This window comes from Aquarana catesbeiana, linkage group LG08, assembly GCF_042186555.1.
Source record: "Aquarana catesbeiana isolate 2022-GZ linkage group LG08, ASM4218655v1, whole genome shotgun sequence".
Taxonomy (NCBI): domain Eukaryota; kingdom Metazoa; phylum Chordata; class Amphibia; order Anura; family Ranidae; genus Aquarana; species Aquarana catesbeiana.
The window spans coordinates 25,077,873-25,102,653 of NC_133331.1; the positions used below are offsets into that span (position 1 = coordinate 25,077,873).

At 39.9% G+C, this 24,781-nt stretch overlaps 1 protein-coding gene across 1 annotated transcript in view; it reads right to left on the reverse strand.

Annotated features, from left to right (window-relative positions):
• The window catches only part of LOC141106652 (alpha-2-macroglobulin-like), a 242,068-nt gene that overhangs the window by 51,752 nt on the left and 165,535 nt on the right, over positions 1-24,781 (reverse strand). The window contains exons 30-31 of the mRNA XM_073597595.1: positions 6,703-6,908; positions 2,146-2,361 (exon numbers count right to left, since the gene is read on the reverse strand). Coding sequence (XP_073453696.1) covers positions 2,146-2,361; positions 6,703-6,908 — 422 coding nt within the window. The remainder of the gene's footprint in view (positions 1-2,145; positions 2,362-6,702; positions 6,909-24,781) is intronic.

The window sequence follows — 24,781 nt, forward strand, 5'->3', positions numbered from 1 at the left end:
CCAGAGGGGACAGGGAGGGGGGCGGGACGTGCGCCGACAGATTACATACAGTGAGAATCTCCTATGATAGACAGAACAGTGGTCCAATGGAGGCCCAGGAAACGGGAGTTCCTATTACAGAGGCCGCCAAGTAAACAGGAGATTCTCACTGTATGTAATCTGATGGTGCTCGTCCTGCCCCCGTCCCCTCCGAGGCAGCTAAAACTGAAGTATTGGCGTATAACACGCACACACTATTTGCATCCAATTTTCATGGTGAAAAAGTGAGTATTATACGCCAATAAATACAGTAATTAACTGGCACTGGTCACTAATGCTTCAGTGGCCAGTGACAATACATGAAGCCCCTCATGCTGCATAATACAGAAATACCATTGGTAATTTATTAACCAATCCTCAGTCTCCCATCCAAGGAGTTAAAGAAGTTAACTAACTAATCTTCTCCGCACAGGCCTTACTTGTGAGATACACTGCTTGATTCTTCCTCCTCGCACTCGCGGCTCCGGCAGCATTCTATGTTTCTCTTTGCTCCCGCCTCCTGGCCGGCTTCTCAGTAACATCACACCGAGATTAGGAAGCTCCTGTCGGGTGGAGATTACTCCGCCTGATAGGGAAGTGAAAGGCTGGTCCTAGGCCTGTGCCGGACGCAGGAGCGCACTCGGCACATTCTTGCAGCTCTGACTGGCTCTGCAGTATTGTAGAATGGCCGGTGTGTACAGTCACTGAGTAGGTATCCAGCCAGGTCTCAGCAGCACACTGCACTTCACCTGTGCCCCCTTCCTTCAATAAATTGTGCCGCCCAGGGCATCCGATTGATACGGTTTCGTTAAATTTTAGGGGGACCCCCACGCAATTTTTTTTTAATTTTGGTTTGGGGTTCCCTTTAATAATCATACTAGACCCAAAGGGCCTGGTAATGGACTGGGGGGACCCCATGCCATTTTTTTCAATGAGTTTTATCCGTATTGCTGAGACCCGACAATTCATTACAGCCACGATCAGTTTTAAATGACATTTTTTCCTTTAGAAATGTCATTTTGCTCTCGGACTGTTATAAACATGGGAAAAATGCGCCACTTTACAGGCATACTATAGACACCCCCCCCCCCAGGCACGATATTCAAAGGAATATTTCATTTTTATTGTTTCACTTTAAGCATTAAAAAAATCACTGCTCCCGAAAAAAATGGCCATTTAAAAAAAAAATGTTTGCATTGATACATGTCCCCTGTGGCAGGACTCAGATCCCCAAACACTTCTTATGACAATAACTTGCATATAAGCCTTTAAAATGAGCACTTTTGATTTTTCATGTTAGTGTCACATAGACTTTAACAGTGTTCCGGCGGCTTTGGAATTTGCCCCGAACACCGCATATTGTTTGGTGTTTGCAGAACATCCGAACAACCAAAGTTGGCCCAAACTTATGCTCGCCCATCCCTAGCTGGAAGCATCCTGCCATAACACACAGAGCAAGCCCTTCCTGGAGGCACGGAACAAGGAGATAGGCCAGCAGGAGCAGGTCAGCGCTACTGGGAGATCTCCTGGGAGTCAGCCGGATTTTCTGATCAGTGTCAATCCGGAAGACTGCTGTGGGAGAAGTTAGCCTGGATGGCTAGTGAAAGGGGCAGCTGCAGCCAGGTGGCAGTGCCTGAAGAGGCGGTGTGGGGATTAGTAGCCACAGGGACAGTAATGCAAGCTGGACACTTTTTCCTGCTACACAACCAAGGGACCTCGGGCTCCTGCTCTTAATGGGCCATTGCCTTGAATCTGATGGAGTGACTGTCAGATCTTCACAGTGATCCAGCTGGGTTCTGCAAGCGAGTGAGTGCTGGAGGAAAAAGAGGAGCTGTATATTGAGACTGTATATAGGAAGAGTTGTCCCTGAAGTTCGTTGTTGAAGTCAAGTGGGCATCTCATAATCTCCCATTCCTATCCAAGTTATTAACCCTCAAATAAAAAATAAAAAAAAACACAAATTCATAGACTGTTCTCTGACCCTGGAGTGCCTGTGGAAACTCAGTGTGCTTGACTGTGCAGGGTGGGGGATCCCAGTTCATCTGGGGCCCTTAAGTGGGTGCGCTACATAATTCCTACTAAATTTTTATGTGAAATGTTAGAAAAAAACGCACCATAAATGCTAACCTGTACAAAGACACAACCACTCCCTGTAGCCTTCACTGAGTATTCTCCGGGGATGGCTGGTAGGGTTGCCCTCTGGAGGAGGAGTCGATTTTTATTGTCCACATGGAAGTTCTCCAGAAATCCCATCTTAGAAGTGACTGCGACACTTGTATCACCCTTATCACTGTACGTCATGCTTGCATATTTGGCCAAAGCCTGAAGAGCCACGACCGTGTCCTATAAAACAAAGAGATTTAACATTTTTAAAAGAGATTTAAAGATGTGTTTACTGCTTCTGGATAGCGTGACACGATGGTTTTACTAGACTGAAAGTGGAAGAGGATCTGCAACTAGAACATAAACAGAAATACATATTAAGAAAAAATAATATTAACAAGTATCAAACTATCAAAGCAGCAACCCTTCTGTGAGATATAAACAGTCCCAAACATAGTAAACATTTACACAGTTGCGCTCTTTAATGAATAGACCATCAGTGACATAAGTCCAAGAACATGTAGAAGTGTGGAAAACTTTTTAATCCCCATCTCCAACCGTCATCTGGAATGTGTGACCTCTTGAAACACCAACTCAAATAAAAGTGCTCGCTTACCAGCTCACACAGACCTCCTATTATGGAAGGTTAGTGACACAAATTTGCCAGCCTGCAATTCGGATGATGTCAACACGTTGCTCCGTCCTACGCCTTTCGTCATACAATGACGTCGCCCTAGACAATGAGTTGTTGCTGAATTGCTGACTAGCAAATTAAAAGGAAAATTTTACTTCTACTAATGTAAGTGCAATCTATAAGCTTTAGAAATAAAGGTTTTTAAGGATTTTACACTATTTGGAGTCTTCTGTGTTTTGGGTTCATGGTACCACTTTTTGAATGCCCAGTCGGATCTTACCAGAGATCCCTCTGATGATATCAAAGGCCCAAGCTAGGTATAGAGCCACATGTGTCACTGACTTTCCGTAATAGGAGGTCTGTGTGAGCAAGACATGTACAATTCGCTTTGTTTCTGAATTTTTTTTTTGTCAAAATTCGCCATATTCGTTAATTCGGAAACATCCGAATTATCGGAAAACCATTTAACAAATTTTTGGAGGGAGGAGCCGAGCCCATGATGTCACGCAGCCACCGTGAGTGGATGAAAGTGGTGAGCGAGCGGACGTAATAGAGATTTTATGTATAAAATTTTAAGAATTACTCTTGTAAGTGTTCCTTTATTGGGGCTATTTAATAAATATGTATACAGAGAGCACTATGTAGTCTGTATTTGTGATTAAATGTGAGTTGAGAGATGTGTTGCTGAGGGAAATCCTGGGAGTGGAGGAAGGAGATTGTTGCAGGTTTTTACACAGGAGAGATCATTATCGATATCCATTGGAGTCATCCTTGAGGTTGCAGAGTTGAGAGATCTGATGCTGAACAGTTGTCTGGGCGTGGAGGAGAGAGGTTGTTGCAGAACGAAAGAGAGATCATTATTTGAGTTCATTGAACTCATCTTTGAGGTGAGCAGGCATTACAACTGGTGTCGGTGTGCACAATTTGGGGGAATTTTCTGTAGGAGGATGGAGAAGCACAGTGGATAATTTGAAAATCCAAAAGAACAAAAAACATTTGGATAATTTCTATTGTAATTAAATTATTAGGTTTATTAACTATTGTGATAGTATTAATAATAATAATAATAATAATAATAATAATAATAATAATAATAATGATAATAATAAAAACTATTAATTATTAAATAATAATAATAATAATAATAATAAAAAAACTATTATTAATTATTAATAATAATAATAATATTAATAATAACTATAATAATAGTTATAAACAAATAAATTATAAGTATTGGAATTTCCTTTAAAATTTGTCTGCCTGTTAGTGAATGTAACAAATACAAATTTATCAGAATTTACAAATTTTCAAAATAACGAATACTGCATCTATATGAATGCAACGTACCGAATTAAAATTTTTCTTAATTTACAAATTTTTTTTGAAATAACGAATTCTGATCATTACTAATGATCCAAAAAAAAAACAACAAAAAAACAAACAAACAAATAAAACGAAAAAAAAATAATAATAATTTGGCTGTGCACATGTCTAGTGTGAGCTGGTAAGCAAGAAAGAAATATTCATCAAGAGTTCTGACCTTCCCTTACTCAGCTACCATTTTTTTCCTCTGTTTCAGTCGCAGGGTTCCCCTCACTTCCTGTCCGGTAAGAGGTTGTCAGGATAGGAAGCATGGATAAATCTCCCTGACAGAGCTCTGGATATCAGTAAAAAACACTAACATGGGTTTTAAGCCTTCCCAACTGTATTCAAAAAGAAAAACTTTTGATATACACAATAAGTAGATGTGTAAGATGTATAAAAGCAAGTAAAAGACGTCACGTCATATCCCATCAATGAAGATTTTCTGCAATTAGCATACATGGAAGACAAGGTGGAGAGCTTTGGAAGACACAAGAGCTGGGGTTTTGCCAGATTAAATATTTGGCATATGGCTGTAGCAGAAGTGAAAAAGAGCTGCTGCAGGTATTGGCAATGTATATCTTGTTAGGGGCTTATTATTATTCAGGATTTATATAGCGCCAACAGTTTACACAGCGCTTTACAATGTAGAGGGGGGACAGCACAATTACAGTACAGTTCAATACAGAAGCATAGCTCCCAACATTCCCTGATTTCGAGGGACAATCCCTTATTTGGAGCAATGTCTCTCTGTCCCTCTTTCCTCCTCATTTGTCCCTCATTTTGGTCTGATCTATATAGTTTTATATAAAATGCACTTTATAACTTTCAAAAAGTGTTTCTCAGTGCTAAACCTTTCATCCAATTTCTAAACTGTTGCATTTGTACATTTTAAAAGCCAAAATAAAGGAATAGTAGTGGTAAAAAAAGCACTTCTGGATTTAATTAACCTTTTTTTGGGGTTAATTCTCCTTTAAGGGGTGTGGCAGGGGGCATGTCCTATGCCTACATACGTCTGTTAGTAGATGTCCCTCATTCCCATCTCAAAATGTTGGGAGGTATGCAGAAGGAATAGGAGGGCCCTGCCCATAGAGCTTACATTCTAAAGGGAGGGGTTGTGGTACAGAAGGTAATAGATGCGAGGGAATGATTTGATGGGGTTGTTAGGTGGGTGTGGGATAGGCTTTCCTGAATAAGTGAGTTTTCAGGGATCTCCTAAAGGTGGACAGGTTAGGGGCTGATCGGATATGTCAGGGCAGGGAATTTCAGAGGATGGGAGAGGCTCTGGAGAAGTCCTGAAGATGAACATGAGAGCAGGTAACAAGGGAATATGCCAAAGTCACTTTAACCGCTTCCCGACCAGGTTGGCTCCCCTGCGTGAGCCGTCATAGCTATACGTTGGCTCGCGGTATCGGGATAGCAGGCGCGTGCGTCCGCTGCACAATGAGGGGTGCCAATGCTAGTGGCCGACTGTAGCGATGACCACCGGCCACGAGCGATCGTGAGCAGGAGACACAGAACAGGGATGACTGTATGTAAACACACACTTCCCTGTTCTGTTCTGATAGGAGTGACAGATTGTGTGTTCCTATTAACTAGGAACCATGATCAGTTACTTCCTCTAGTCAGTCCCCTCCCCCTTCAGTTAGAATCACCTTACAGGGAACACAGTTAACCCCTTCACCGCCCCCTTATTGTTAACCCCTTCACCGAAGGTGACATTTTTACAGTAATCAATGCATTTTTATAGTACTGATCGCTGTATTAATGCCAATGTGTCAAAATTGTCCGATGTGTCCGCCATAATGTCAGAGTCATGATAAAAATCACAGACCGCAGCCATTACTAGTAAAAAAAAATAAATAATAATAAAAATGCTATAAATCTATCCCCTATTTTGTAGACGCTATAGCTTTTGTGCAAACCAATCAATATATGCTTATTGTGATTTTTTTAACCAAAAATATGTAGAAGAATACATATCGGCCTAAACTGGGAAAAAATAGCTTTTTTCTAAAAGAAAAATGGGGATATTTATTATAGCAAAAAGTACAACATATTGTGTTTTTTTTTCAAAATTGTCGCTATCATCAATTTTGTTTGGGTACAATGCCGCGCGACCGCGCAATTGTCAGTTAAAGCGATGCAGTGCCGAATCGCAAAAAGTGCTCTGGTCAGGAAGGGGGTAAATTCTTCCGGGGCTGAAGTGGTTAACTCATTTTGAAATTATGCTTCTGTAAGTTGCATTCTCTTAGGCACCTGCAAACTTGAAATTGTACGTGTATCCAGAGGCTGACAATAGATTTTATCCAGCTGTAGACTAAAGCTAAAAAAATTTAAATCTGGTGCATCAAAAAGCCAACAAAGGGGATTAGGGCATAAAATGAGGGTGCTGCCCAAAGCAGGTGACTGGGTTTTGTCTTTTAAAATGAAATAAGGAATCTTATTATCATGGGCAGCATCTCCAGATTTGTTTCAGTTTGCTTTTACCATTGTATGCCTTATTATTTATTTTAGTTTCAACGGCTCAATAAAGACAAAAGTTCACTACAGTTTATTATTTCTTCATGCCCTTTTAAGGTCACCTGTGTAGATGAGAAGCCTCCATAGGGGTTCTGCTGTTTGCTTATCCAGTTGACAATCTTGGCAGATTTCCCCATGTCCGGCTCACGCCCAGAAAGTACAGTCAGGAGCATATAGGAAGTCATCTCCACCTCAGCAGATGGAGCTCGGTACCAGTATGAATCTTGCTTGGGAGGAGGAGTATCACGTTTCCAGTGAATCTGTCCATCTGTAGATGAAATCAAGTAGAAAAAAAGTACCTAAGTAACAAAACTCACTGGTAAGTAACCATTGTTGGGAAAACAATATCTACTACCCATAGACATGAGTTGATAAATTTCCAATTTTTGGGGACTGGATCAGATATTGATCTCACAGCTGTAAAATACCACCAGGTTGAGACTTCTCCCAAGGAAGGTAAGAAAATGTGTTCAGATATTATTGCTTTGATCAGCCAATACTGGGAGGTGTCTGCTGCATTTTTATCATGAATGTTCGGTTGAGACAAACATTCCTATTCATAGGGACCCCAGTGTTGCCACCTGTCCGGGATTCACTGAGTTCAGATTTTGCATCATGTGTCCAGGTTTCAGTCCGCCTAAAACAGGGACACAATATTCAGACAGGAATATGGCTCAGAACAGGGCCTGATTAGGAGGGTGAGGGGGCACTATTCACGCAACATTACCATTATCTTTGGTGCACCCAAATGTTTCCCAGGTCTGCTACCATCCTATAGTGTATGCTAAAAAAAAAACTTGTGTGCTGTGCGTCGCTTAAGTGTTCGGGTTTGGCTTGTAGAAAAAGTGGCAACCCTAATAGGGACCCTGGGACACGGCAAAGCCCCGATCTTGGTAAACAGCCGATAACGACATGGCTCTTTACCCATGTGATTGGCTGTGTCCAATCAGAGCCGGTCAATGGTAAACACGGAAGTGGCGGTAATCGTCTCTCCTCGCCTCACACCGAGCGAGTGTGAGGAGAGGAGAGCCAATCAGCGGCATCTTATCACAGGGGAGACTTGTACTGATCATCACAGCACTGCTTATTAGTGCAGCTCCAACAGTGCCCATCAGTGATGCCAGTCTGTGCCCATCAGTGAGACCCTTCTGTGCCCATTAGTGATTTAAAGGGGTTGTAAACCGTCGTGGTTTGAATGCATTCTATGCATTCAGGTGAAAAACCTCCTGTCATGCTGCAGCCCCCCAGACCCCCCCATTTTATTTAGCTGAACCCTGCCTTTTTCTCTCTGGGGACAAGCACACCAGCTCTAGCCGGTGTCTCGTGTCCTGATTGGATAGATTGATAGCAGCGCAGCCATTGGCTCCCACTGCTGTCAATCAAATCCAATGAGGTGGGCACTGGGGGCGGGCCGAGTCCTGCTTTCTGTGTCAATAGACGCAAAAGCAGGACTTGGGAGCATGCCCGCACGGGTGTCCTGAAGGGGGGCGCTTCTCTGATGGGGCAGTCGAGAAGAGGAGGAGCTACTAGCATTTTTAGCAAAAAATAAAAAACCCAGGGATGATTAACCACTTCAGCCCCGGAAGGATTTACCCCCTTCCTGACCAGAGCACTTTTTACAATTTGGCACTGCGTTGCTTTAACTGCTAATTGCGCGGTCATGCAATGCTGTACCCAAACAACATTTGCATCCTTTTCTTCCCACAAATAGAGCTTACTTTTGATGGTATTTGATCACCTCTGCAGTTTTTATTTTTTGCGCTATAAATGAAAAAAGACCAAAAATTTTGAAAAAAAAAATGATATTTTCTACTTTTTGTTATAAAAAAATCCAATAAACTCAATTTTAGTCATACATTTAGGCCAAAATGTATTCAGCCACATGTCTTTGGTAAAAAAAATGTCAATAAGCGTATATTTATTGGTTTGCGCAAATGTTATAGCGTCTACAAGCTAGGGTACATTTTCTGGAATTTACACAGCTTTTAGTTTATGACTGTTTATGACTGTGTATGACTATGTCATTTCTTGAGGTGCTAAAATGGCAGGGCAATACAAAACTCCCCAAATGACCCCATTTTGGAAAGTAGACACCCCAAGGAAATTGCTGAGAGGCATATTGAGCCCATTGAATATTATTTTTTTTTTGTCCCAAATGATTGAATAATGAAAAAAAAAAATTACAAAAAGTTGTCACTAAATGATATATTTCTCACACAGGCCATGGGCATATGTGGAATTGCACCCCAAAATACATTCAGCTGCTTCTCCTGAGTACGGGGATACCACATGTGTGGGACTTTTTGGGAGCCTAGCTGCGTACGGCGCCCCAAAATCCAATCACCTCCTTCAGGATTTCTAAGGGCGTAAATTTTTGATTTCACTCCTCACTACCTATCACAGTTTTGAAGGCCATAAAATGCCCAGATGGCACAAAACCAGCCCAAATGACCCCATTTTGGAAAGTAGACACCCCAAGCTATTTGCTGAGAGGCATGTTGAGTCCATGGAATATTTTATATTTTGACACAAGTTGCGGGAAAGTGACAATTGTTTTTTTTTTGCACAAAGTTGTCACTAAATGATATATTGCTCACACAGGCCATGGGCATATGTGGAATTGCACCCCAAAATACATTTAGCTGCTTCTCCTGAGTATGGGGATACCACATGTGTGGGGCTTTTTGGGAGCCAACCGCGTACGGGGCCCTGAAAACCAATCACCGCCTTCAGGATTTCTAAGGGTGTAATTTTTGATTTCACTCTTCACTGCCTATCACAGTTTCGGAGGCCATGGAATGCCCAGGTGGCACAACCCCCCCAAATGACCCCATTTTGGAAAGTAGACACCCTAAGCTATTTGCTAGGCATGTGCATTTCGTTTCGTTCCGAATCGAAATTCGGACGAATTTTTCATTATTCGGAAATTCGGATGCATCCGAATTTCCGAATGACAAAAGTAAAGAATTTAAACAAATCCGAAAAAAAACGAACGAATTCGAATCGAATTCAAAAACATATTCGAATCGAATTCGAAAACATATTCGAATCGAATTCGAAAACATATTCGAAAACATATTCGAATCGAATTCAAAAACATAATCAAATTAAAAAAAAATAGAAAACGTTTTTCTAAAAAAAACAATAAGGTAGAATATAAAATAATAAAGCAATAGAATATGTATATATATATATATATATATATATATATATATATATATATATATATATATATATATATATATATATATATGTTTTTTTATGCTTTTCTTTTCTATTATTTTATATTCTATAATAGTATTTTCAATTCAAATTCATTCTATACGAAATTCGAATTTCGAAACATGGCTTCTGAAGTTTGAATTTCGTATAGAATGAATTCGAATTTGAATAGAAAAGATTAGAACAGAAAATAATAGAAAAGTATAGACTATAAAAACAATAGAACAGAATAGAAGAAAATATAATATATATATTATATTTTCTTCTATTCTGTTCTATTGTTTTTCTAGTCTATTCTTTTCTATTATTTTCTATTCTATTCTAATCTTTTACATTCAAATTTGATTTCGGTCTATATGAAATTCGAATTTTGGAAGATGTTATATATATATATATATATATATATATAAAACCATCTTCCGAAATTTGAATTTCTTATAAAATGAATTCGAATTTGAATAGAAAAGATTAGAACAGAGTAGAAGAGAAAAGACTAGAAAAACAATAGAACAGAATACAAAAAATTATATATATTATATTTTATTCTGTTCTATTGTTTGTCTAGTCTATTATTTTCTATTCTAATCTTTTCTATTCAAATTCGAATTCATTCTATACGAAATTCCACTTTCAGAAGCCATCTTCCGAAATTCGAATTTCGTATAGAATGAATTCAAATTCGAATAGAAAAGTTTAGCATAGAATAGAAAAGAATAGCATAGAAAAACAATGAAACAGAATAGAAAATTTTATATATATATATATATATATATATATATATATATATATATATATATATATATATATATATATATAAAACATCTTCCAAAATTCGAATTTCATATAGACCGAAATCAAATTTGAATATAAAAGATTAGAATAGAATAGAAAATAATAGAAAAGAATAGACTAGAAAAACAATAGAACAGAATAGAAGAAAATATAATATATAATATATATATATATTATATTTTCTTCTATTCTGTTCTATTGTTTTTCTAGTCTATTATTTTCTATTATTTTCTGTTCTAATTCGAATTCATTCTATAAGAAATTCAAACTTCAGAAGCCATGTTCCGAAATTCGAATTTCGTATAGAATGAATTTGAATTGAAAAGACTATTATAGAATATAAAATAATAGAAAAGAAAAGAATAAAAAAACAATAGAAGAGAATAATACAAAAAAATTACCGTATTTATCGGCGTATAACACGCACTGGCGTATAACACGCACCCCAAGTTTAGGAGGGAATTTTAAGGAAAAAAAAACTTTTAGGAGGGAAGTTTAAGGGAAAAAAACTTACATTTAAATGCCCATCATTGCAGCCTTGTCAGTGCAGCCTTGTCAGTGCAGCCTTGTCAGTGCAGCCTTCCCAGTGTCCATTGCAGCCTTATCCCAGTGCAGCCTTGCCCCAGTGCAGCCTTGCCCCAGTGCAGCCTTGCAGCTCGCAGTTTGAAAATCCTGTGATCCCCTGCGATCCTGAGCTTCAAAATCGCCGACCGCGATTTGAAAATGGTGCCGCCGGCGCCAAAATACACAGAGCCGGTCCTCGGCTCTTCTCGGCGGCTCTCGTTCACTTTCGGCTCCACTCGTAGTCCCGCCCGGGATGGGCGTGACTGTGAGCGGAGCTATCCGAACGTAGCCGAGTACACTCGGCTAGGTTCGGGCGGCACTCGAGTGAAGCCGAAAGTGGCCGAGAAGAGCCGAGGACCGGCTCTGTGTATTTCAGGCGCCATTTTCAAATCGCGGTCGGCGATTTTGAAGATCTGTCAGCTCAGGATCGCAAGGGATCGGCGTATAACACGCACCCATGATTTTCCCCTGATAAATACGGTATATATATTTATATATATTTTTTTTTTTTTAATTTTTTTTCTATGCTGGTCTATTGTTTTTCTATTCTTTTCTATTCTTTTCTATTTTATTCTAATCTTTTCTATTTGAATGCGAAATCATTCTATACGAAATTTGAATTTCCGAAAATGGTTATACAGAAACAGAATGAAATAGAATGAAATCGAATTCTAATAGAAAAGACTAGAACAGAAAAACAATAGAACAGAAAAAAAAATATATATATATATATATATATATATATATATATACACACACATCTTCCGAAATTGGAATTTGGTACAGAATGAATTCAAATAGAAAAGATTAGAATAGAAAAGAAAATAATATAAAAGAATAGCATAGAAAAACAATAGAACAGAATAGAAAAAAATATAAAATATTCTATTCTAATCTTTTCTATTCGAATTCATTCTGTACCAAATTCCAATTTCGGAAGATGGTTTTATTTATTTTTATATATATATAAAATATTTCTTTCTATTCTGTTCTATTGTTTTTCTATTCTATTCTTTTCTATTAGAATTTGATTTCATTCTATTTCTATATAACTATTTTCTGAAATTCGAATTTTGTATAGAATGAATTTGAATTCAAATAGAAAAGATCAGAATATAATAGAAAAACAATAGAACAGAATAGAAAAAATATTTCATATATATATATATATATATATATATATATATATATATATATATATATATATATATATATATAAAACCATCTTCCAAAATTCGAATTTTGTATAAAATTAACTTGAATAGAAAAGATTAAAATAGAGTAGAAAGAATAGACTAGAAAAACAATAGAACAGAATAGAATAAGATATAATATATATATTATATTTTATTCTGTTCTGTTCTATTGTTTTTCTAGTCTATTCTTTTCTATTCAAATTCAAATTCATTCTATACGAAATTCGAATTTCAGAAGCCATCTTCCGAAATTCGAATTTCGTATAGAATGAATTCAAATTCGAATAGAAATGTTTAGAATAGAATAAAAAAGAATAGCATAGAAAAACAATGAAACAGAATAGAAAAAAAATATATATTATATTTTATTCTCTTCTGTTCTATTGTTTTTCTAGTCTATTCTATTTCTATTCTAATCTTTTCTATTCAAATTCGAATTCATTCTATACTAAATTCTAATTTTAGAAGCCATCTTCCGAAATTCGAATTTCGCATAGAATTAATTCAAATTTGAATAGAAAAGTTTAGAATAGAATAGAAAAGAATAGCATAGAAAAACAATGGAACAGAATAGAAAAAAAATATAATATATATATTTAACCATCTTCCAAAATTGGAATTTGGTACAGAATGAATTCGAATTCAAATAGAAAAGCTTAGAATACAATATATTATATTTTTTTCTATTCTGATCTATTGTTTTTCTATGCTATTCTTTTATACTTTCTATTCTATCCTAATCTTTTCTATTGGAATTCGATTTCATTCTATACGAATTTCAAATTTCGCAAAATGGTTATATATAGTTTACTTTTTCAAATTCAGTTATTGTTTTTTTCGAATTTTATAGTTTTTTCGAATGTGGTAGAAATTTTTCGAATTTGACAGTTTTTTTCGAATGTGGTAGAATTTTTTCGAATTTAATATTTTTTTCAAATGTAGTAATTTTTTTTTGAATTTGATAGTTTTTTTCGAATGTGGTAGAATTTTTTCGAATTTGACAGTTTTTTTCGAATGTGGTAGAATTTTTTCGAATTTGACAGTTTTTTTCGAATGTGGTAGAATTTTTTCGAATTTGATAGTTTTTTTCGAATGTGGTAGAATTTTTTCGAATTTGATAGTTTTTTCGAATGTGGTAGAATTTTTTCGAATTTGACAGTTTTTTTCGAATGTGTTAGAATTTTTTTCGAATTTGATAGTTTTTTTCGAATACGGTCTAATTTTTTCGAATGCGGTCGAATTTTTTCGAATTCGAATACGAAACGAAACGAATTCCGAAAACGAATGTAATGAATGCAACGAATTTAACTAAACGAATTAAGTTAAATAACGAATCGAAACGAAACTAAACTAAACAAATTTTTTCATCCTGCACATGTCTACTATTTGCTGAAAGGCATGGTGAGTATTTTGCAGCTCTCATTTGTTTTTGAAAATGAAGAAAGACAAGAAAAAACATTTTTTTTTTCTTTTTTCAATTTTCAAAACTTTGTGACAAAAAGTGAGGTCTGCAAAATACTCACTATACCTTTCAGCAAATAGCTTGGGGTGTCTACTTTCCAAAATAGGGCCATTTGGGGGGTTTTCTGCCACCTGGGCATTCCATGGCCTCCGAAACTGTGATAGGCAGTGAAGAGTGAAATCAAAAATTTATGCCCTTAGAAAGCCTGAAGGAGGTACTTGGTTTTCGGGGTCCCGTACGTGGCTAGGCTCCCAAAAAGTCTCACACATGTGGTATCCCCGTACTCAGGAGAAGCAACAGAATGTATTTTGGGGTGTAATTTCACATATTCCCATGGCATGTTTGAGAAATATATCATTTTGTGACAACTTTGTGCAAAAAAAAAAAATTTGTCTCTTTCCCGCAACTTGTGTCACAATATAAAATATTCCATGGACTCGACATGCCTCTCAGCAAATAGCTTGGGGTGTCTAATTTCCAAAATGAGGTCATTTGGGGGGGGGTTTGAACTGTCCTGGCATTTTATGCACAACATTTAGAAGCTTATGTCACACATCACCCACTCTTCTAACCACATGAAGACAAAGCCCTTTCTGACACTTTTTGTTTACATGAAAACATTATTTTTTTTTGCAAGAAAATTACTTTGAACCCCCAAACATTATATATTTTTTTAAAGCAAATGCCCTACAGATTAAAATGGTGGGTGTTTCATTTTTTTTTCATACAGTATTTGCGCACGGATTTTTCAAATTTATTTTTTGGGAAAAAAACACACTTTTTAAAATTTTAATGCACTAAAACACACTATATTGCCCAAATGTTTGATAAAATAAAAAAGATGATCTTAGGCCGAGTACATGGATACCAAACATGACATGCTTTAAAATTGCACACAAACGTGCAGTGGCAACAAAATAAATACATTTTTAAAAGCCTTTAAAAGCCTTTACAGGTTACCACTTTAGATTTACAGAGGAGTTCTACTGCTAAAATTACTGCCCTCGATCTGACCTTCGCGGTGATACCTCACATGCATGGTGCAATTGCTGTTTACATTTGATGCCAGACCGACGCTTGCGTTCACCTTAGCGTGAGAGCAGGGGGGGACAGGGGTGTTTACATCCGGTGAAATCTAAGTCATGAAATGCTCGTAGCTTCCAGTTTCTTAGGCCATAGAGATGTTTGGAGCCACTCTGGTCTCTGATCAGCTCTATGGTCAGCTGGCTGAATCACCAGCTGCATTCTCAGGTTCCCTGTTGAGACAGGAGAGCCAGAGAAAAACACGGAAGACGGTGGGGGGGCATTCCCTCCCACTGCTTGTAAAAGCAGTCTAGAGGCTAATTAGCCACTAGGATTGCTTTTATATGAAAGCCGACTGCTGGCTGAAAAGAATGATACCAAGATGATACCTAAACCTGCAGGCATCATTCTGGTATAACCACTCAAAGTCGTGAATGGCGTACCTGAAGACAAAAAAATGGTTAACAATAAAACACAGTAAACGGTAAAGTATAAAAAAATTGCATACCTGAAAAGCAAACATGATAAAACATAATAACAATAAAACATCGCAGAATAGAATACAGTAAAAAAAGAGCAGAACAATAGAGAGAGAATAGAGAGAGAGAGAACAATAAAATGACAACTATTTTTTTTTATTTTATATATATATTTTATTTTTACACTTGTTTTTGTAACTTACTTTTATAACTGTAACCGGTTCCAGGTTTGGGTCTCTCAAAATGCGATGGCATCTTGTGAGACCCTGTGAAAGTGCGCCTAGTCTGTGGAATGCTGTACCCTACGCTAATACTCAACTAGTGAATGGTAGCGTTCAAAACATTCACCAATGCAAAGACCAGGATTGTCAGGACAGGAGGGACAATACTGGTGGGTGTCACGCCTATATCCGCGCTTGCTGCAGACACAACATCTTTTTGGGGGGGTTCATTGGGTAGGGGTACTCGGGAGGACATAAAGAAAATGCCTCTCATACAGTCAACTGCATTTAGTTGGGGATGTGAATGGGGGAAGTACTATACTATACCACTAAGGGAGGTGTATGGTGCGTGCGTGGGTGTTAGCGGTACTGGCGCTAACCTGACGCTGCCTGAGGCTGGTGCTTGCCAGTTCACCAAAATGCTACCAAAAAAACTGTTAGCGATCGCAGTGATCAGGTCTTACGCTGCGAATGCTGCAGTTATGCGTTTAGTGTTTTGTAAGTGACAGTGATTGATCGATATTGCACTTGGGTGGGCTGGGCTGGGCCAGGCGGAGGGGCAAAACGCAGGTGCTAGCAGGTATCTGGGCTGATCCCGCTAACACTGCGTTTTTGGGAACAATAAACTGCTGGGGATGCTAGTATAGATCTGATCGGATCAGATATTGATCCGTTCAGATACTATACCACTAAGGGAGGCGTGTGCTGCGTGCGTGGGTGTTAGCAGTACTGGCGCTAACCTGACGCTGCCTGGGGCAATGCATATCACCGCCGGGCGATCAGGGGACTAAACCTTTATTAGGTAATAAACGGCGGGTGCCCTGACACTATAAAAAATAAACAAACTAACCAGTGTCACCCATAACGGTTATACGGTGATCAGTGGTGAAAGGGTTAACTAGGGGGCAATCAAGGGGTTAAAACATTTATTAGGTAGTATATGGGGGTCCCTGACGCTATAAAACGCTGACGGCGAACCTAAATATTTACCTCCCTAACTAGCGTCACCAGCGACACTAATACAGCGATCAGAAAAATGATTGCTTAGAGACACTGGTGACGGGGGGTGATCAAGAGGTTAAAACTTTATTAGGGGGTTAGGAGGGTACCCTAGACCTAAAGGGGCTAACACTAACTGCCCTACCACTTATAACTGTCACAAACTGACACCAATGCAGTAATCAGAAAAAAAAAAACTGCTTGGTGTCAGTGTGACAGGGAGGGAGGGTGATTGGGGGGTGATCAGGGGGGATCGGGGGGTAAAGGGGGGTGTAATGTATGCCTGGCATGTTCTACTGTGTGTGTAATGTTTGTGTACTCACATTGCAGTTTTCTCTCCTTGGCGCCGGAACGGAAAATACCGAGCCGAGGAGAGATGACATCATTTCCTCTGCCTCTGTGTACTATACAGAGGCAGGGGAATGATCCCATTGGCTGGGAGCGATCGCGAGGGGGGGAGACGAATGGCATGTGCCATTCTGCTGATGTATATCAGCGTGAGGCGGTCAGCAAGTGGTTAAATACCACCAAATAAAAGCTCTATTTGTGGGGAAAAAAATGATAAACAGATTTGGGTGCAGCGTTGCATGGCCGCACAATTTTCATTCAATGTGCTGCACTGAAAGATGAAAATTGGCCTGGGCAGGAAGGAGGTAAAAGTGCCCCGTAGGCACTGTGGTTAATGGGATAAAGTTGTATCTGGACCTCCTTGCTGTTGTGCTTCCATTCTAACTCTTTTTTAATTTCTGTATAGAGTCCCTTATCATTTCCTCTACTGCTGTTTTAATTGTGATGGTTGTTTGAAACATGTTGGCCTTCACAATCCAACACTTGAGAAAAATTGTTTCAGGTTACTACTAGGGATGACCTAAACACCGTCCTAAAAGGTTTCGGAGCAGATGATGCGAACAGGCTAAAAATTTGTCAAGAACACACAAACACCATTAAAGTCTATGGGACACGAACATGAATAATCAAAAACTGCTAATTTTAAAGGCTTATATGCAAGTTATTGTCATAAAAAGTGTTTAGGGACTTGGGTCCTGCCCCAGGGGACATGTATCAATGCAAAAATTTTTGTAATGACAATTGATTACTGTACAGCTGTGATCAGTTTTAAATGACATTTTTTCCTTTAGAAATGTCATTTTGCTGTGGTACTGTTCTAAACACTGGACAAATGCGCCACTTTACAGGCATACTATAGACACCCCTCAGGCACAATATTTAAAGGAACATTTCATTTTTATTGTTTCACTTTAAGAATTAAAAAAACACTGCTCCCGAAAAAATGGCTGTTTTAAAAAAAAAAAATGTAATTGATACATGTCCCCTGGGGCAGGACCAGGGTCCCTAAACACTTTTTATGACAATAACTTGCATATAAGCCTTTAAAATGAACACTTTTGATTTTTCATGTTAATGTCCTATAGACTTTATCAGTGCTCCGGCGGCTTTCGAATTTGCCCTGAACACTGCATATTGTTTGGTTTGCAGAACATCCGAACAACCAAAGTTCGGCCCGAACTTATGCTCGGGCCAAACCATTCGCCCATCCCTATTTACTACAAGTGTAATGGATGTGACTATGAGTGTTATGGTGAAATGCCTATTTCCAATATAACCATATAGATATAAGTGCTTACTTCAGCCTCTGCAATCAGCCTTAACCATATTCAATTAGATGTCTGCCAGCTTACCCTCCCCCTTCATGTGGAACAGAACTGCAAGAGTTAAGAACAAGTTAAAGAAGATTGCGCCTGTTTTCAAGAACTGGAAACAAGACACCCTATTTAGCTATGATAGTTTGCTATTCCCTTATATAGATATAACCCAGCTAAAAGCTTATACTTTGTCACAATAATGAATATGTATATCTTGCGGTCCGCATACATTTGTCTTATTTGATATTTGAATTGATAACAAAATATCCGGCTCATGGTATATTAGCTGGAGTCCAGGAAGTAATAAAGCAGAAGTATCAATCTACTGAACTCGTGTATGTCTCAGTAATTTACTTCAAGTGTGCACACTTTTACATTGAAGGTTAATCTGGCCAGGGGGACAGAAACAAAAGTACCGAATGGTTCTGGTTCGGTCCAAAACATTTGGCGCCCAATGTGGGGCATGAGATTGGCCCAAAAGGAGAGCCGAACTAGAGAACACTGAAAAAGGACCAATATGGGCGGACCAGAGCCTGATCAACTCTGGAGAAAACGGTAAGACATTTTCCTTAATAATTTGTCTGCTATTTGATGCGCATCCGTATTTGGTTAATTTCTGTCTCCGCATCGGCTTCCCGCACTCCACAAAGACAGGTATATATCTTGTCTCGAGCCTATTTATATAGTACAAACCTGCAATTGTTTCTGACCCACTTGTATTTGGAGTGTTTTGTTTTTTTGGAGTCTGTCTTGTGACAGCTGTTGGTAAAAAGGGATTGATTGATCCACCTAACCATCTATTCCCTCTCAAATGCTACGGTCGCCCTCTGACCCAATCCTACACTCTCTAACCCACATCTTCAATCTCTCCCTGACCTCTGGCATCTTCCCTAATGCTCTAAAACATGCACTGGTCACCCCCATACTTAAAAAGCCATCCTTGGACCCTACCAATCTTAACAACCTATGCCCTATCTCCTTGCTCCCCTTTTCCTCTAAGCTACTTGAGCGCCTGGTTTACAACCAACTGAGTAACCACCTCATTAAAAACAACCTTCTTGATCCCCTTCAATCTGGATTTGCCCTCAACACTCCACAGAAACTGCTCTTTTAAAACTAACAAACGACCTACTAACTGCAAAAACCAACGGACACTATTCTGTACTCCTACTTCTGGATCTTTCAGCTGCCTTTGACACAGTTGACCACCCCCTCCTCCTCAAAAAACTTTACTCCCTCGGTCTCCGTGACTGTGCTCTTCAGTGGCTCTCATCCTACCTATCCCAACGCACCTTCAGTGTCACTTACAATTCTACTTCCTCCTCTCCTCTTCCCTTCTCTGTCGGGATCCCCCAAGGTTCTGTTCTTGGACCTCTTTAATTTTCAATCTACACCTCTTCTCTGGGTCAGTCACGGCTTTCAATATCATTTCTATGCTGACAACACACAAATCTATCTCTCCACCCCTCAACTCACTCCATCAGTCTCCTCACGCATCACTAACTTACTAACCGACATATCTGTATGGATGTCACACCACTTCCTCAAACTCAACTTGTCCAAAACCGAGCTTATAATATTACCTCCCCCGCGTGCCTCTTCCCCTGACTTCTCTGTCAAGAGCATTGGCAAAACCATCCACCCGTTCCCGCATGTCAGGGTGCTAGGTGTTATCCTGGACTCTGAACTCTCCTTTCGGCCCCACATCCAATCACTTTCCAAAGCTTGCCGCTTCAACCTCTGCAACATCTCTAAACTACGTCCCTTTCTAACCATTGAAACCACAAAGCTCCTCATTCACTCCCTGGTTATCTCTCGCTTCGACTACGGCAACTCCCTCCTCATTGGCTTACCTTTAAATAGACTATCCCCCCTTCAGTCCATCATGAATGCTGCTGCTAGACTCATCCACCTTACAAACCGCTCAGTGTCTGCTACCCCACTCTGTCAATCCCTCCATTGGCTACCACTCACCCAACGAATTAAATTAAAAACACTAACAATAAGTTACAAAGCCATCCACAACTCTGCCCCCAGCTACATCACTAATCTAGTCTGAAAATACCAACCTAATCGCCATCTCCGTTCCTCCCAAGACCTCCTGCTCTCTAGCTCCCTCATCACCTCCTCCCATATCCGCCTCCAGGACTTCTCCCGAGCCTCGCCCATCCTCTGGAATTCCCTACCCCAATCTGTCAGACTGTCTCCAAATGTATCCACTTTTAGGCGATCCCTGAAAACTTTCCTCTTCAGAGAAGCCTATCCTGCCTCCTAACAACTGCACTATTTTCTCCATTAGCTCATCCCCCACAGCTATTACCCTTTTGTATAATTTGACCCCCCCTCGTAGATTGTAAGCTCTAATGAGCAGGGCCCTCTGATTCCTCCTGCATTGAATTGTATTGTACTTGTACTGTCTGCCCCAATGTTGTAAAGTGCTGCATAAACTGTCGGTGCTATATAAATCATGTATAATAATAATAATAATAATAATAATATAATCACGGACGGAGATTAGTGATGTGGTCAAACTCCTCCTGAGGGAAAATAAATAATTGTACTGTGAAGTACGGGAAGACCAGGAGGGGGTGTCATATATGCCCAAGGGCGTGGAGATCCCGTGAGAATCTGAACAGTCCCATATGTCATTCCGGCTGTCATATTCATTGTTGTCGGTAATGTCATGTCCTAGGTGTATTTGTGGACTGTTGTTTGCCATTAATGAAGAAGGTTGGGGTCTGCTCAAATAAGTAGAACCAGGATATAGGAGATCCATTATTGGTTACAAACATACCGGAGGCCCCACAAGTAATGGTATTCAGATTGAATGTACATTACCCGGTGAAATTCTCTCTTGGCAAGTCATTGGAAGTTATTGAGGCTGAGGTTAGAATAAGTAACCAGGGAACCAACAGGTGTCCCTTACAACCTCAGCAGCCAGAAGAGTACGAAGAGACAGAGAAAGCTAGAGTGAGGAATTTGGGTTTTGTGTTGAGACGTGTAGACGATGTTTGAAGTGGTTTGTTAAATATCAACTGCTGGTGTTTAATGTATGCTCATTAGGTGTTTTATTGGAGATCTTCCCAGTTCCTCATCTCCACATCACTACTGTGTATTTATATTCAGTTCTCTCTCTCTCTCTCTCTCTCTCTCTCTCTCTCTCTCTCTCTCTCTCCAGTGTCTTATTGGAGATCTTCTCCATCTCCACATCACTACTGCGTATTTCTATTCAGTTCTCTCTCTCTCTCTCTCTCTCTCTCTCTCTCTCTCTCTCCTGTGTCTCATCTTCTGTCCATATACTAAGAACTGTGACATTGGAAACAAGTTGGCTAAGCCCGCAGAGGGCAGTCTGGCCTGTGATTTGGTATTAGAACGGGAGAGAGAGGATGCTGTGAAAAGGGGAAAGAAATTGGCAAAAGTGTGTGGGATTGATATGCATTTGGGTGGGAGATTACAAATAGATGAATGGTGCACTTTCTTGAAGAGAAAAAGGGGTTTACTATCAGACCATGGCCTACTGCGTACAGCAGACTCCTGGTTTAAGGTTGCAAACGCTATTCATGAAGAAGGGGGTGGACAGAACATGAAATTAATCAAAATAATCAAATGGTTGTATTGTATATGTGTATAGAAAACTAGAAAAGAGGAAGCTAAGTAGTCGGCCACCGTCCTATAATGGCATCTGGTCCCCAGGAGGTAGACACTGCCCTCCGTCTACCGCCCCTCTGTTCTAAGTGACACCTCCCCCTGTGGCAACACGCCCTATGCCACCGCCCCCTAAACCACCCACACCAAAACCCACCCACATGTTTCCAGTGATGAAACATAGTAGCAATCAATGTAGCATTTTAATTAAATAAGTAATTTATGTATAGGGTGTCTTGATTAATTCAGTCTGGCTTTAAGGAGTTTCTCTAATAACAGTAAATGTAGCAAATGTGCTATATTTATGAAAATGGTTTTAATTGTGTTTAAGCTGTATTAGCAATAATTGGGGAGTTTAAAATGTTTAATTTCAATATTTAAGAGTATTATAAATAAAGAGGAAGTTTATGTATTCTGGACGTTATGCCAGAAGAAGAACGAAAGAGGAAGTGCTTTCCTTGCTTAAATCTATATCTAGATTTAGGGCCCATTCACATCTGAGCATTTTGTAGTCTGCAAAAAAAAAAACAAAAACAATTATTCTGTATGTATTCATATCTCCACTCTAAAACGCCTGAAGTCAATATGTGTACAAGAGTTCACACAAGAAAAGGCAGATCTGTTGAGAAATAGCACAAGAAGTTTACTGATTTGGGTTTTAGTGTGCTGAACAGAGTGCATAGACACATGTTAGCTGCCGCATTTATGTCAGGTCTTAAAGAGTCAATCCGAAAGGGTCTGAGTATAGAGTTATGGAGCTTGAGACATTGTTATTAGTAGTTATTAGGTCCAGAATCCTCACAGAAGAGTAGAGAGTAGTAGAGAGTAGCTTCTCCCATGATGGCCTCTGATACACCCTATCTGCACCCACCAGTACCAACTCCACGTGCCTGCTACAACTGTGGAAGACCCAGCCACTCCGGAAGGGAATACTGAAGCCCATGGAAATTCACCCACAGTCAACCAAGCCCCAACCGTGGTCCACGCGAAAGCGCCCAGTACCAGGGACATGACACCCCACTTCGCCCACCTCTCCGGATCACATGGACCTTCTCCACAAGGATTCAGGCAAGCCTGTGTCACCTGCCAGCTACACCTGAACTGTTATGCCACAAGGTGCCCAGAACTCCCCCTCCTAATTCACCAAGGCAATGGCCCTCATTCTGGACATTTGGATGAAGTTACACCCAGACATTGTACTCCTTCAGTATGTAGATGACCTCCTGCTTGTGATTGCCTCAATCCTTTCTGAAAGCCTCCTCCACTACCTGGTTAAGCAAGGTTGCAAGGCCTTAAAGCAAAAAGTCCAGAGAGAAGGTGATTTTCCTAGGCCTCTGCATCTCCCAAGGCACCTGACATCTTACTGAAGAAAGAGTTGCTGCAATCAAGGGCATTCCTTTGCCTCAAGCCCCTTCATGCCTTTCTAGGATTAATCTCCTACTGCCGTTCTTGGATCCCAGTTCCAGAAGCCTCCCTTTTGATGCAATCCCTCTATGATGCCCTGAAATCCGACCCTTTCCTGCTTTCACCAGAAGCTGTGGACAATTTTGAAACTCTGAAGGAGATCCTCTCAACAGCCCGTTGGGCCTCCCAGACTGAAAGACTTTCAAACTGTTTGTCTCAGAGAGTACCAAGTACAGCCCTGTCCCCAGCAAGACACCTCCTCAGACTCCAGTGTGCCTTGCTTCTCCCCGATAACATCACTGTCCTCCCACGTGATACCCTTAACCCATCCACTCTGCTTCCGCTTCTCGAGGGGGGAAACCTCTTTGGAGAATAATCCTCATCTCACTGCTCATAACTGCTTCAAAGTGATGACAGCCCTTAAGAATCCTGACTTGACAATTTTTGTGGATGGTTCCAGGTATGCAGACAGTACTGGACGGCACCACACAGTATACGCAGTCACCACTGAAGATACAGTTCTTCAAGCTTCAGCATTACCCTCCTCCATGTCTGCCCAGGAAGCAGAACTCCAGACCCTAACTATGGCATGCAGATTGTCAGAAGGACATTTTGGGATCATCTGGAAAACCAGAGGGTTCCTGACAGCAGCAGGAACACCTGTAAAACACAGTGCAGCTATCAAGGACTTATGGATGCCCTGCTCCTCCCAGCACAAGTGGCTATACTTAAGGTAAAGACGCACAGCAAGCTGCTTTTCCAAGAAGCACAAGGCAATCACCTGGCAGATACCGCTGCGAAACGAGCTGCAGATTAAATGCGAGAAGTGGTCAGAAGAGTGAATGCATCTATCCTGGATGATACTGTAGAAATCACTATGATTCTACAAAACCCTCCTGTAAACAGGACCCACCTCAAGGAGCAACAAGAGACAGCTGACAAAGAAGTAAAAGAAGTGAGGATCAAGAAAAGGAGCCACAGAAGTTGAAGGAATCATGGAATTAAACAAGAGACCGTGTCTGCCACGTAGGCCAGAAGCATATCCCGTTACCAACATGACAGCAAAGACCACAGCTAAAAGACTTTTAACAGAAATAGTGTGCAGATATGGTGTCCCAGAGGTCATAGAGAGTGACCAGGGGCGGCTTTCATGGCCTCAGTAACCAAAGAGATATGGACAGCCTTAGGGGTCACATTAGCTTTCCACACCCCATACCATCCTCAGAGCAGTGGGAAGGTGGAAAGATTGACTGGCACAATAAAATCTAGAATGCTAAAAATGTCTCAGGAAATGGAAATGAGTTGGCCAGATAGCCTACCCATTGCCTTATTCAGTGTTAGGTACACTCCAAGGGGAAATCATGGTTTGTCACACTATGACATATTGTTTGGTTCAGCCCCCAGACTGGGTTGTTATTTTCCACAACAGTTGCAACTTCAATCTGATGTATTAACTGATTATGTGACTGT